The 13739-nt window shown below is 41.8% G+C and overlaps 1 protein-coding gene across 1 annotated transcript in view; it reads right to left on the bottom strand.

The window, feature by feature from the left end:
* Positions 1-13739, bottom strand: part of LOC107040436 (twitchin) — a 92826-nt gene that overhangs the window by 19843 nt on the left and 59244 nt on the right. Inside the window, exons 42-45 of the mRNA XM_015260525.2 lie at positions 9553-12600; positions 2784-7388; positions 997-1299; positions 641-922 (exon numbers count right to left, since the gene is read on the bottom strand). Coding sequence (XP_015116011.1) covers positions 641-922; positions 997-1299; positions 2784-7388; positions 9553-12600 — 8238 coding nt within the window. The remainder of the gene's footprint in view (positions 1-640; positions 923-996; positions 1300-2783; positions 7389-9552; positions 12601-13739) is intronic.

Genomic DNA, 13739 nt, shown 5'->3' with positions numbered 1-13739 from the left:
TCTTGATGAAAAAAAAGAAAAATGGAATGAAAAAAACAAACCATTTGAACTGAAGAAATTCTATAGAAAATATCTCAATAGAATGCGTGCTAAAGAAAAATAGAATTCCATTGACTTTTCCTATAGAATATTTCTTATTGAACTTTCCAATAGAATCAGTCAAAAACTAATAGAAAGTTCAATGAATCCAATAGAATTGTCTAACGAATTTGATAGGTTTTTTTATTAAATTTGTTCGTGTGTAATATAATAATTATATAAAAGCTGTAGTAATTATGACTGAGGCCAGCACATAGCAGATAAAATTGTATATTGTAAATATCTAGAGAAACACTTTCTGCCTGTTTATAGACGCCATACAAAAACTTTCAATGAAGTCACTCTCATTGAAAAGTACCATCTTTTTTATTGGCACAAAACTTGTATGTATTTTGTATTTGCCTTTAGGAAATGGTGCATTACCCCAGAGTCCAAATTAAAATCTCAAATAAATAAATAAATCAATACATTTGTTTTTTTGCCTATAAATAACTCATTGCGTTGAAATTGGTCAATACTCAAATTGAGAGCAGAATGTTTTTAATTGACTCTGTCCTTAGCCTGATTTTTACATAGCGGAAAATAAACAAATGGTACTTACAAACGACAATGATCTCGACCTCAGCAGTATCACTGCCGTACTGATTGACAGCTGTAATTTTGTAGACACCAGTGTCTTTGCGCTCAGCTTTGTCATTATAGAATTTCGTGTTGTTCGGTTCATTAACGACTTTACGATGAGTTGTCACATGGACACTCTTTTCATTAATCAACCATGTAACATCTGGCGCTGGTTCACCCGACACCTTGACGTCAAAGTGGAAACGTTCGCCTTCGCGAATATTAACGTCACGAAGATTGCGACGATCAATCTTCGGTGGTACTGCAATGAAATAAAATATTTTGATTTAATTTCATTTGTCATCATGTCGAGGAAATCCTCAAGGAAATACTCACCTCGTCGACACTTGGCGATGACGGACTTGCTGGCGTCAGACGGTTCACCGGGACCAGCAGCATTTATTGCTCTGACACGGAACTCATACTCAGTTCCTTCATCGAGATTCTCAGCTCGACCTTTGCATTCTGGTCCAACAGTTTCGCACGCTTTGACCCATTTCGGTGTACCCTTTTCTCGTTTTTCAATTACGTAACCGGTGATTGGATTTCCACCGTCAGTCAACGGTGGAGTCCATCTTAGGTCAACGTGATCCTTATCCCAGTCAGTTGCCTCTGGGCGGCCTGGTGCACCTGGCTCATCTATGAGAATACAATTATGAGAAGACGATGCCATCATTGATAACTCCCGGGGATGGCAATGTTGCCCCAACGTTGAGAGCCAACATTGGCCTAACGCTGGTAACCAACATTGTCCCAACGTTGGCACCCAACATTGCCCCAATTGACTAGAATGTAAATAATTTGAATTTTTAACTTAAGGGCCGGGTGTACTATCTTTCGAATGTTATCTGGATTTTTTTTAACTTTCGTAATCCAAAATTGTCAATTGAGTGGTACATCATGTAGAAATTTTCAAAAATTATGATAGAATGACAAAAAAAAATAGAAAAAATTCTGAACTTTTTCAAAGATCGTTTTTAATTGAGATTCAGAATGAGTTGAAAAAAGTGGAAATTACAAATATCTGATTCGCTGTGGCAAATTATCTATTAGCTCTCATTTTCCATGGGGGATAACAAAACACTAACTCCTCATGGGAACTAACAGCTAGGTATTTCAATTTTCAAAACAGTAGTATGCAGTCATCTGCCATTTTCATGTGATAAAAGTGTGATTAAAAAATTCTCCAAAATATTACAACTTTTTTCAAAAAGCCTTTTCCGTAATAAATGTCTCTGTGCAGTGTGGGAAAAGATTTACGAAATCAGTCTTCCCCCTGCATGATATTGGGTGACAGGCCGCCATTTGTCACCGTAAATCAGATAGATTTTTCAATTTATCGTTATTCAACTTATTCTGAATATAAATTAAAAATGCTCTTTGAAAGAATTAAGAATTTTTTCTACTCTTTTTGATTAATCATTCATAATTTTTCAAAATTTCTACATGATGCAGGACTTAATTGACAATTTCAGATGACAAAAGATGAAAAAAAAACATCAAGGTAACGTTCGAAATATAGTATACCCCGGCCTTAATTGTAATCTTTTACTATCTTTTAATTGTCTTGATTTACGCGATTGTTAGCCCCTCACGGATGGGGAGCTTTCGCTACCAAGCGCAGCGGATGCTTAATATCAGTCAAGTTTAACCGCTTTTGGGGAATGGACAATAGTAAAGGTGATATGTAATTGAAGCTACAGTATCCACCTTGCCAATATTGCTGGTTTCGTTAGATTATTATCTATAATTTCGTAAATATTCAATTTCGAAGAGAGCTCTCCATTTAGACTTGCTATCGCTGCCTGGCAGGGACCCCGTACGTGAGGGGTTAATGAAAATAATAATGATAATTGTAATGATAGCTATGGGACTGCAAATTTAAAATATGAAAAAGAAGGAATTTAATGAAACTAATTTTCTAAATGACAAGTAAAAATAATATACTAAAGCAATTGAAAAAAATTGAACGAAATCAAAGTTTGATAATATTATACCTAATTCATAAGCTTCACTTGTAATAATTATGTTCTATTTTTGTATTCACTTAGGGAATCTTTTGTATCTCAGGGAAATACTAAATTGCTTCTATTCTATTCTATAAATAAAATGAATCATCTTACCGAATGGATTCTTCGCCACAATACTGTGATCCGTCACCAAAGGCTCGGACTCTCCCTCGGCATTGACCGCAGCAACACGGAACTTATACTCCTGACCAGGAACAAGATTATCAATCTCGATGTTGGGCTCCTTTGTCCTACCAACAGGTATCCATCTGCCAGTTTCCGTATCCTGTTTCTCAACAACATAGTGCTCAATAGGTACACCACCATCATCAAGCGGTGAATTCCACTTGAGAGTGCATCCCTCTTTATGAACATCAGAAACCTTGAGAGGACCCTCAGGTTTACCAGGTTTATCGAGGACCAAAATTTCGATGGTAGCCTCATCTTTACCGGAGTCATTCTCCACCTTCAGTGTCAGTGTGCCACAGTGTGCTCTGGTGGCAGATCCCACCATGAACTTGGTCTTGTAGTCTTCAAATTCCAGCTGCACAAAGTGTCCATCCTCTTGCTTGACTTTATTGTACCACCATGCCTTCAATGGAGGTGGTTCACCACTGACTTTGACATCCAAACGTATGTGATTGCCAGCTTTGATCGTGAGATCTCTCAGATTAGTTCTATCGATCCTAGGCGCAGCATAACGATCTTTAGCAGTTAGAATATCACTGGCATCACTGGGCTGGCTCACACCACCCTTATTAACAGCCTTAATCCTGAATTGATACTTCTGTCCCTCCGTGAGATCCTCAACAGTTCCCCGCGTCTGGGTCCCAGGAACTTCAGCAGCCTTCTGCCACTTTCCATACATATCCTTCTTCTCAATAATGTACTTTTCAATGGGTGCACCACCATCTCGTTTCGGTGCTGTCCATTTGAGATCAACATGACGCTTGTCCCAGTCCTTGAACTCTGGCTTACCAGGGGGGTCAGGCTCCTTGAATGGATTTTTGGCAGTGATCGGTATATCAGTCTCCAGTGGCTCAGAATCGCCCTCTGCATTCACAGCCTTAACCCTGAACATGTAGTCCTTACCCTCATTGAGACCGGTAATATCGGCTTCAGGATTCTTAGTAGTTGCACAGGGCACCCATCGCCCTGTATCCACGTCCATTCGTTCAACGACGTAATGATCTATTGGCTCGCCACCATCATCCTCAGGGGCTTTCCACTTCAGTTTGCAGCCGCCTGCTGTCACATCAGCAACATCCAGAGGACCTTTTGGTTTACTGGGCTTGCTCGTGACAATTACTTCTATCTCAACTTCATCAGTTCCACTCTCGTTTACTGCTGTCACCGTATAGCTACCTGTATCCGCCCTCTGGAGTTTGCTCAGTATAAAAAGGGTGTGATAATCCTCATTATCAATCTTGAGACGATCAACCGTCTTCAGGATTGCCCCCTTGTACTTCCAGGTGACTGTTGGAGGAGGCTCGCCTTTGATGTCAGCCTCCAATCGCAACATCTGGCCCACTCGCAGCGTCTTCTTTGTCAGGTTCTTTCGATCGATCCTGGGAGCGAGGAATCTCGGCTTCGCGATCACGGATTTCGACACGTCACTGGGCTCACTAGGACCTGCCTTGTTAACAGCCACCACCCGAAATTCGTACTCGTGTCCCGGTTCAATTCCCTCGGTGACTTTGGCGTGGGTTCGATCACCCACGACCATCGCAGCATCCACCCACTGTCTGCCGTCCTTGTCGCGCATCTGGACGATATACTTCTCGATATTGGCACCACCATTGTCCTCAGGTGGTGACCAGGCGAGATCAACAAAGTCCTTGTCCCAGTCTTTGATGTCAGGACGACCAGGTTTGCTGGGTTCGTTGAATGGATTCTTCGCGATGATGGATTTGTCAGCCTCAAGTTCCTCAGAGTCTCCCTCCTTGTTGACCGCTTTCACCCGGAATTTGTATGGTTTTCCCTCGAGAAGACCAGTGATGTTGGCCTCGGGCTCCGTTGCTCTAGCGCAGGGGATCCACATGCCCGTGAGTGGATCCAGCTTTTCGATTTCGTAGTATTCGATTGGTGAGCCACCATCATCTTCTGGTCGTTTCCACTTGAGCTTGCAACCGTGTTTAGTCACATCGGTGACGTCCAGTGGTCCCTTTGGCTTCGTTGGCTTCCCGAGAACAGTGATTTCGATCTCTGCCTCGTCCTCACCGACTTCGTTCTTGGCGAAAATTTTGTATCTACCTGTGTGAGTCCTCTTCGCCTTCAGTACGAAGAATTTGGTGTTGTAATCAATGTTGTCGATACGGTAGATATCATCGGTTTGGATGGGGGAACCATTGAAGGACCAGGAGACGGCTGGAGGTGGCTCACCGATGATGTTAACGTCGAGGCTGATTGTGAGACCGACTTTAACGGTGAGTGGGTTGAGATTAGTCCTGTCAATGTGAGGCTTCAGCCAGCGGGCTTTGGCAGTGTGCAAGTTGGTCGCCTCACTGGGCTCACCAGGTCCTGCTTTATTGACAGCACGAACACGGAACTGATACTGATTACCTTCCACTAACTTGGGAACGATTCCCTCGCATTTGGGGCCGAATGTCTCTGCAGCTTTAACGAAATTTGTGCCGAACTTCTCCTTCATCTCCAGAACGTATCCAGTAATTGGCGCACCTCCATCTCGGTGAGGTGGTTCCCACTTGAGAGTCACTGTGTTCTCAGTCCAATCAATGATCTCTGGTAGTCCAGGTGCTGCAGGTGCATCGTAAGGATTCTTGGCGACTATGGCAGTGTCAGTGTTCAAGGGCTCTGATTCACCCTCCTCATTCACAGCCTTGACACGGAATTCGTACTTGTGTCCTGGTTCTAATCCCGTGATCACCTGTTCTGTCTTCTCGGGATCAACAACACCAGCTTGCACCCATCTTCCTGTCGTCACATCCATCTTCTCGACGATGTAGGAGGACAGTGGAAGACCACCATCGTCCTTCGGCTTCTTCCACTTGAGTTTGCATCCCTCCTTGTGAACATCGACGACTTCCAGTGGACCCTCCGGTTTATCAGGCTTGTCCAGGATTATGATTTCAACATCAGCCTCATCACGCCCTGAATCATTGACAGCTGTTATCGTGTATTTGCCTGTGTCCTTCCGAGTTGTGTGAGACATATTGATCTTGGTCAGATAGTCCTCATTCTCGATCTTGAGGTTTGGTGTGTTCTCAAGGACTTTAGCACCTCGTGCCCAGGTTATCGTTGGAGGAGGTTCACCCTCCACATCGATTTCGAGTTTCACGTGTTGGCCAGCACGTACTTTGATCTGCTGAAGCTTATCACGGTTGATGTGGGGCTTGAGGAATCTTGCTTTGGCAGTGTGGGGCTTGGTGGGATCGCTGGGCTCGGAGGGTCCAGCTTTATTGACAGCTCGTACTCGGAATTGATAGACTTTGCCCTTAACCAGGCCCTCTACGCGACCCTTGGGCTCAGGGCCAGTGGTCTCAGCAGCCTCCTCCCAGTGGGGCGAGAGCTTTTCCTTCTTTTCTATGATGTAACCAGTGATAGGTGCACCGCCGTCACTCTTCGGGGGCTTCCACTTGAGGTCCACCCTATCGACATCCCAATCTTCTAGCTCTGGCACACCAGGTCTATCAGCAGCGTCGAACGGATTCTTCGCTATAATTCCACCGTCTGTCGTCAGCGGCTCGGACTCACCTTCCTCATTAATCGCTTTAACTCGGAATTCGTATTCGTGTCCTTCTGCCAATCCCTTCACATCCATTTCAGTATCATTTGTCCGTCCAACTGGTACCCATCTACCCGTTGTCTTATCGAACTTCTCCACTTGATACCCAGTGATTGGCTTGCCACCATCATCCTCTGGCTTCTCCCATTTGAGTTTACATCCGTTCTTGGTGACGTCTGACACCTTGAGGGGACCCTTGGGCTTGCCAGGGGCGGAGAGAACAGTCACTTCCACTTCTGCCTCGTCCTCTCCCGAAGCATTGACAGCCTTGATCTTCCAGACACCCGTGTTCTTACGAACAGCATCGGAAATTGTGATCTTAGTGTTGTAATCGACATTGACGATCTCGATGTTTCCAGCGGATTTGGTCAATGTATCTTTGTGGTACCAGGTGATCTCTGGTGGTGGCTCACCACGAACATCCACATCGTATTTGATGGTCTTGCCAGCTCTCACGACAATTGGCTTCAGATTCGTGCGATCGATTCTTGGTTTAAGTGCCTTATGCTTCACCATCTGCATCTTTGAGGCACCAGACGGTGGCGACAACCCTGCCTTGTTAACAGCGATAACTCTGAATTGATATTCAGCACGGTCTTTCAGGCCATCGACTCTAGCTGTGAGATCATCAGTAGCAGGCACTTCCATTGCTTTCTCCCAATCTGGCTTGTATTTATCTTTCTTCTCAATGATGTATTTCTCGATTGGCGCACCACCATCGAAGTCCGGTGCTGTCCACTTGATACTGACTGATTCGTTATCGTAGTCCGTGATAAGAGGGGTGCCTGGTGCATTAGGCTCATCGAATGGATTTTTAGCTAAAATTGGTTTCTCACTGGTCAATGGCTCAGAGTCACCCTCGTCATTAACAGCCGTGACTCGGAAGAGGTATTCACTGCCTGGATTGAGTCCTGTGATCTCGAACTCTGTATTGGGTGAGTTTCCAGGTACTTTTCCACATCTGACCCATTTACCTGTTTGATCATTATTATTATTATTATTATTATTATTATTATTATTATTATTTTTTATATATATGATTCCCCATTGCAGAGGGAAAGTAATATACAAACTATGTACAATACATATTATTACATAATAATAATCCGCTAAAATTTTTCATGGCCGATTTGAATTATTTGCTATTTTTTTTATGTATTCTATGAAAATATGAGGATAGGAATTGAATTTATGGGTGTTGGTTTATTATTCGAAAAAATATCAATTTTTAAATTTTCCCTAGACATTGAAAAATTAAAAATTCTGCTTTGGTGTTGATCTCTTTTCTCTTTTTCTTTTCACTTTCTTCCGTCAGAATTAGATAATAAAAAAAAAATACATTGGTTTTTCTACATCATCAAAAAAAAACGTTTCAAAATTTTCAAGATTGAAAAATCGATTTTTTCAATTTATTTCTGATTTTCCTTCCCTACATTTTTTGTATTTCCTGTTCCTGTGAACGGATGCGATCACAGAAATTGAAAATGTTAATCTCCCTTCATTTTTTAAGAAGAAAAAAACAATTTGAAAATTTTCGAAAAGACCGAAAAATAGAGTGCGATTTGCAATTTTCGAAAATTTGCAATTTTATTCTTCTGTTCCATTGAAATGAGATCAAAGGGATGTAAAATGTTCATATTCGTTCACATTTTCAGATCATTGGTACTAATTAATTTTAAAAAAAAGAAAGAAATGAAAAATTTTAGGTATGATTATCGAAAATTGTTTGTCGATCTGTATTCTCACGTGATTTATGGAGAATTCCTCTTCATTCAATTTTGTAACTTGCGAATTAAGGCCCGGGTGTACTATCTTTCGAATGTTATCTGGATTTTTTTTAATCTTTCGTAATCCAAAATTGTCAATTGAGTGGTACATCATGTAGAAATTCCCAAAAATTATATAGAATGATAAAAAAAATTGAAAAATTTCTGAACTTTTTCAAAAGGCGTTTTTAATTGAGATTCAGAATGAGTTGAAAAAAGTGGAAATTTCAAATATCTGATTCGCTGTGGCAAATTATCTATTAGCTGTCATTTTCCATGGTTGATAACAAAACACTAACTCCTCATGGGAAGTGACAGCTAGGTAACTCAATTATGAAAACAATGGTATGTAGTCATCTGCCATTTTTATGTGATAAAAGTGTGATTAAAAAATTCTCAAAAATATTTTAACTTTTTTCAAAGAGCCTTTTCCATAATAAATGTCTCTGTGCAGTGTGGGAAAAGATTTACGAAATCAGTCTTCTCCTTGCATGATATTGGGTGAAAGGCCGCCATTTGTCACCGTAAATCAGATACATTTTTCAATTTCTTGTTATTCAACTTATTCTGAATATAAATTAAAAATGCTCTTTGAAAAAATTAAGAATTTTTTCTACTTTTTTTTGATTATTCATTCATAATTTTTCAAAACTTCTGCATGATGCAGGACTTAATTGACAATTTCAGATAACGAAAGATGAAAAAAAAAATCAAGATAACGTTCGAAAGATAGTACACCTGAGCCTTAAGGAACAAAAATATATATAATCATATGAATGAATACAATTAAATTAATCTAATTGTGAAGACGGAAATGTAAAAAAAAATGACAGTATAAATTAATCTAGCGAAGCGGCCGTTCGCTAGTAAGTATAATTGCATTTTTACATTTGGCATCGTAAAATGAAGAATTGATAATTAGTGAAGAATACAACGAAGAGCTAGTGGTCTAATATAGGAGTAGAGTCAAGAAAGATAGAGACAATTGCTCTGCCATGCACAGAAACTAATAGATTGTTGAAAAAAAGCGTATTGAGGCATTTACCTTGTCAATATTTCGTCTGGCAGTTGAACAATAAAGAGTACATTAATAAATGGCTTTAATTTCAGGAAAACTAGCATTGAAAATCATATCTTCTAGTGAGCGTTTAGCAAAGTGGGGAAAACCATCAAAAAGGACAAAAGGCATGATGACAGTTACTGAACAATTGAAGAGAAAATAATCAGGACAGCTCATAAAGATGGCGATAGTTGCAAGTACTTTTCGGTTTAAATGACATCTTTTCATTGGAAATGTAACAATTTGTGAACAGCTCAAGTTGTTCGCAAGCCTAAGCTATGCAATAATTCGCTTGATATGTAAACTGTTTACCTGTTTTAGTGTCCATTCTTTCGATCTCGTATTCTTTGATGGGAACACCACCGTCGTCTTCAGGTTTCTGCCACTTCACCTTGGCCGATTTATTCGCAACATCGGACACCACCAGTGGTCCACCAGGGGCATCAGGCTTCCCAAGAACGGTCAACTCCACACTCTCCTCATCCCTTCCATTGACATTCTCAGCTGTAAGCGTGTACTTCCCAGTGTCTTTTCGCACAGCATTGATGATGCTGAAGTCAGTGTGATAATCGACATTCTCAATCTTAATTCTTTCAGTCGATGTGAGAGGAATATTGTCCCGCCAGATCCAGTTGGTGACTGGTGGAGGCTCGCCGATAACGTCGACAGACCATTTGTGATTGCGTCCAGCCTTGATAACAACAGATTTCAAGTTTGTCCGGTCAATCCTGGGCTTCAGGTTTCTGTGCTTGCAGATGTGGTTGTCAGTGGGCTCACTGGGCTGAGAGAGACCTGCTTTATTCGCAGCACGAACCCTGAACTGATAGACCATCTTCTCCTTAAGACCCTCCACCTTGGCTTCAGCAGTTGCGTCTGGTGTCTTCAGTACTTCCACCCAATCCGGTGAGAACTTGTCCTTCATCTCGACGACGTAATGCGTTATTGGACGTCCACCATCTTTCTCGGGTTTCGCCCAGCGCAGGGATACACTCATATTATCGTAATCAAAGATTTCAGGTTTACCAGGCTTGTCTGGTTCGTCATAAGGATTCTTGGCAACAATTGCTTCATCCGTAACCAGTGGCTCTGACTCTCCCTCTTTGTTCATCGCCTTCACCCTGAACTTGTACTTCTTATTCTGAGTGAGACCTGGGAAGGTGAAGGTGTCCATTTCAGGACCAACTTCACCAGCAGGAATCCACCTCCCAGTGTCCATATCCATTTTCTCCAGAGTGTACCCAGTGATGTCAGTGCCACCATCGTCAACTGGTTTCTTCCACTTGACAGTGATATGATCAGATCGAACTTCTTCAGTGACGAGTGGTCCCTTCGGTGGTGTTGGTTTGTCAAGAACTACAACATCAGCCATGCTCTCGCACTCGCCAGAACCATTGCTGAGGACCAATTTGTATTTTCCAGAGTCAGCACGAACGGTTTTTCTGACTGTCAGCACTGTATTCCTCTCGTACTTATCGATGGTAATTCTCTCAGCAGAATCTTGCACGAGTTCTTTGCTCCCCAGGAACCACTTGACCTCGGGCTCTGGCTCACCTCCATACTTGATGTCGTACTTGATGACTTGTCCTTTCTTGACGACAAGATTCGTCAGCTGATCACCGATAATGAACGGCTTGACAAATCTACATTTGGCTATTATGGGTTTGGTGGGGTCTGATGGTGTGCCAGGACCAGCTTTGTTGATAGCACGTATTCTGAACTCGTACTGTCCTCCCTCCTTCAGGCCATCGATAGTCCCCTTGGTGACATCACCCTCGATCTCCTTACCTTTAACCCACTCCTTTCCAAATTTCTCCTTGTACTCGATGACGTAGCCAGTGATTGGTGCACCTCCATCGCTCTCTGGTTTACTCCACGTTAAGTCAGCATGATCAACGTCCCAGTCCACCACCTCAACGTTACCAGGCTTGCCAGGCTCGTCCCAGGGGTCCTTAGCAAGGATGGGTTTACCAAAGGTTGCTGGCTCACTCGAGGCAATTTTGTTTACCGCACGAATGCGGAATTTGTACTCCTTCTTGGTCTTGAGGTCTTCAACTTTGAACGTACACTTCTCACCGGGCAGTACCTCACCAACACTGTCCCACTGGTTCTTCAGGCTCATGTCCAAACGCTCAATGACGTATTTGGTTATTGGCGAGCCACCATCGTCCTCAGATGGTTTGAACGATACAACGCAAGAAGTCGCGAAGACGTCTGTTACATCGACATCTCGTGGGGGTGATGGGGCGTCCTGCATGACGACGTTTACGTCCTTGACCTCCTCACCCTGACCATTTCCAATCCTCACTTGGTAGATACCAGACTGATCACGCTGGGGTTTCTTAATTTTGAAGGTGATCTTGTCTTCTCCCACGACGATCTCGACATCTTTGAGGGGCAACGCCTTGCCGTCTTTCATCAGTTTAGCCTCCACAGGGGTCTGTTTGGTGCCCTCGATCTTGTAAGGAATAGTGAAGACGATGGGTGAGGCACAGGGACCTTCAACCTTGTCTGGAATTTCAGCGATGGGCTTGCTCTCACCTTTTCTCACTGTCAACTGACAACTACTGCTCAGCTCTCCACTCTTGCAGGTGATCTCTCCATCATCACTCATCTCTGTCTTGTTGAAGACAAGCTGGTGCTTTCCACCTCCCAGATTCTTTATTTCAATCCTATCGTTCGGTTCAATGGGCTTACCATTGAAGAACCATTCAGCTGGTGCTGTCTGGTCCTGAAGTTCAACATCAAGAACTAGCTTCTCACGTTCGACAGCAGTCGTGTCTTTCAATTTCTTGTTGAAACGATTCAGGTAATTGACAATTATTTCTGCTTCGGTTTTGTCAGCATTACTGACGCAGGAGTAAAGACCTGCATCGGTCACCTTGCAGTCCTTGATGACGAGCTTTCGTTTGCGACCATCTTCCTTGATCTGAACTCGTTTATCAGCTGTGATCTTCTGATCTCCCTTGAACCACTCAACGTCACCAGCTTCGTCGTCCAATTCGCAGAGCAATGTGATGGTTTCTTTTTCCGTTGTTGTCTGGTGTTTGAGGACCTTGACGAATTTGTAGGGGTAATCCTCGACTGTGAGAACAGTTTCGGTTTTTTCAGTCTGTTTGTTGATTTTACAAGTGTATTCACCACTGTCCTCCAATTTTCCTTTCTTTATTGTTAACCTGCAGACACCTGACATGTCCTTGGAGATGCTGTACACGTCACCATCCTCGAGTTTTGTTTTTCCCTTGTACCAGGTGACTGTTGCCATGTTCGAGCTGAGAGTACATTCCAAGAAGACTTCGTGCTTCGTGTAACCGGCTGATTGCTTCGATAGGGGCTTGATGAAACTGTAGGAGGGATCAGGTTCTAAAGAAGAAATAAAACGTTTTTGTAATAATAGATGACATTTTCCTCAGGGGCAACTGTATTGTTGACATCTGATCGCCCGACAATTCATCCTCGGCATATTGTGTGCATCGGTGTATTACACAAAAAAAACAAATTTCCATTTGAGATTTTCAAGTGCCAAGTTCAAACATTTGAAAGTCTCAATTCAAGATTTGAAAGTATCATTTTGAGACTTGAAAATCTCAATTTTAACCCTTCGAAGGTCCCACGTTGAGACTTTTGAATGTCTCAAGTTGTGATTTGAAAATCTCAAGGTGAAAATTGAGATTTTCGATTTTCAGGACAGTGACACTGAATGCAATTTCGGGAAAAAAATCATAAAATTTCAGGTTTCACTGAAAATTCAGGAAAATTCCCGAATTTTAAGCAGCATACAGACGAGAATTCCTTAATTTATTTGAATTTCCAATCTAATGTAAATATTCAGTGTCAAATTACATAAAAATTTCAGTGAAATCTGAAATTTCATGAATTTTTCCCCCTAAATTGCGTTCAGTGTCAATGAATTTTCTGGTCTTCTATTTATTTTCAGGGAAAAATGTTCTTTTCAATTTTTCCACGGAATTCTGAATTTTCAATGACGAAATTCCTGAAAATTTCAGTAGTAATTAAATTCGATAAAAATTTCCATAAAACGGTATTTGATCCTTTCGAAAGTCTCATTTTAAAATCTTTGAAATCTTAAAATAATTTTTTCAGGTCCCTCGACACGAAAATTAATATACACACCTCCCCATGGAAAACATATCACCCTCCCCCAGGTGCTTGCCATTCTCGTCTTCGGCTCGGAAGGCAATCTTGCACGTGGGGGACGGTGATCTGTTTTCCAAGGCTCGTGCATGTAATGTACTATTTTTTCGATGTACCGGATATTTCGGGTGTTTTGTTTAAAAAGGTTTGTATAGTGATTTATTGAATTTACAATTGCAAGAAAATTTTATCTATAAATTCAGTCACAAAATTAACAATAGACCCGGTAAATTGAACCGCAGATGAATTGTACCACAGGAGAAAGGGGCATGAAAAAATTATCGGCGATAAAATTTTTATTTTGTAATTTTGTCCACGGAGCAGATGTTACGAAGCCGAAAATAATT

Source organism: Diachasma alloeum, unplaced genomic scaffold, assembly GCF_001412515.2.
Source record: "Diachasma alloeum isolate Michigan unplaced genomic scaffold, Dall2.0 Dall_scaffold_00335, whole genome shotgun sequence".
Classification (NCBI taxonomy): Eukaryota; Metazoa; Arthropoda; class Insecta; order Hymenoptera; family Braconidae; genus Diachasma; species Diachasma alloeum.
The sequence above is the reverse complement of the archived record's forward strand: the minus strand, read 5'-3'. Positions and strand labels throughout refer to the sequence as shown.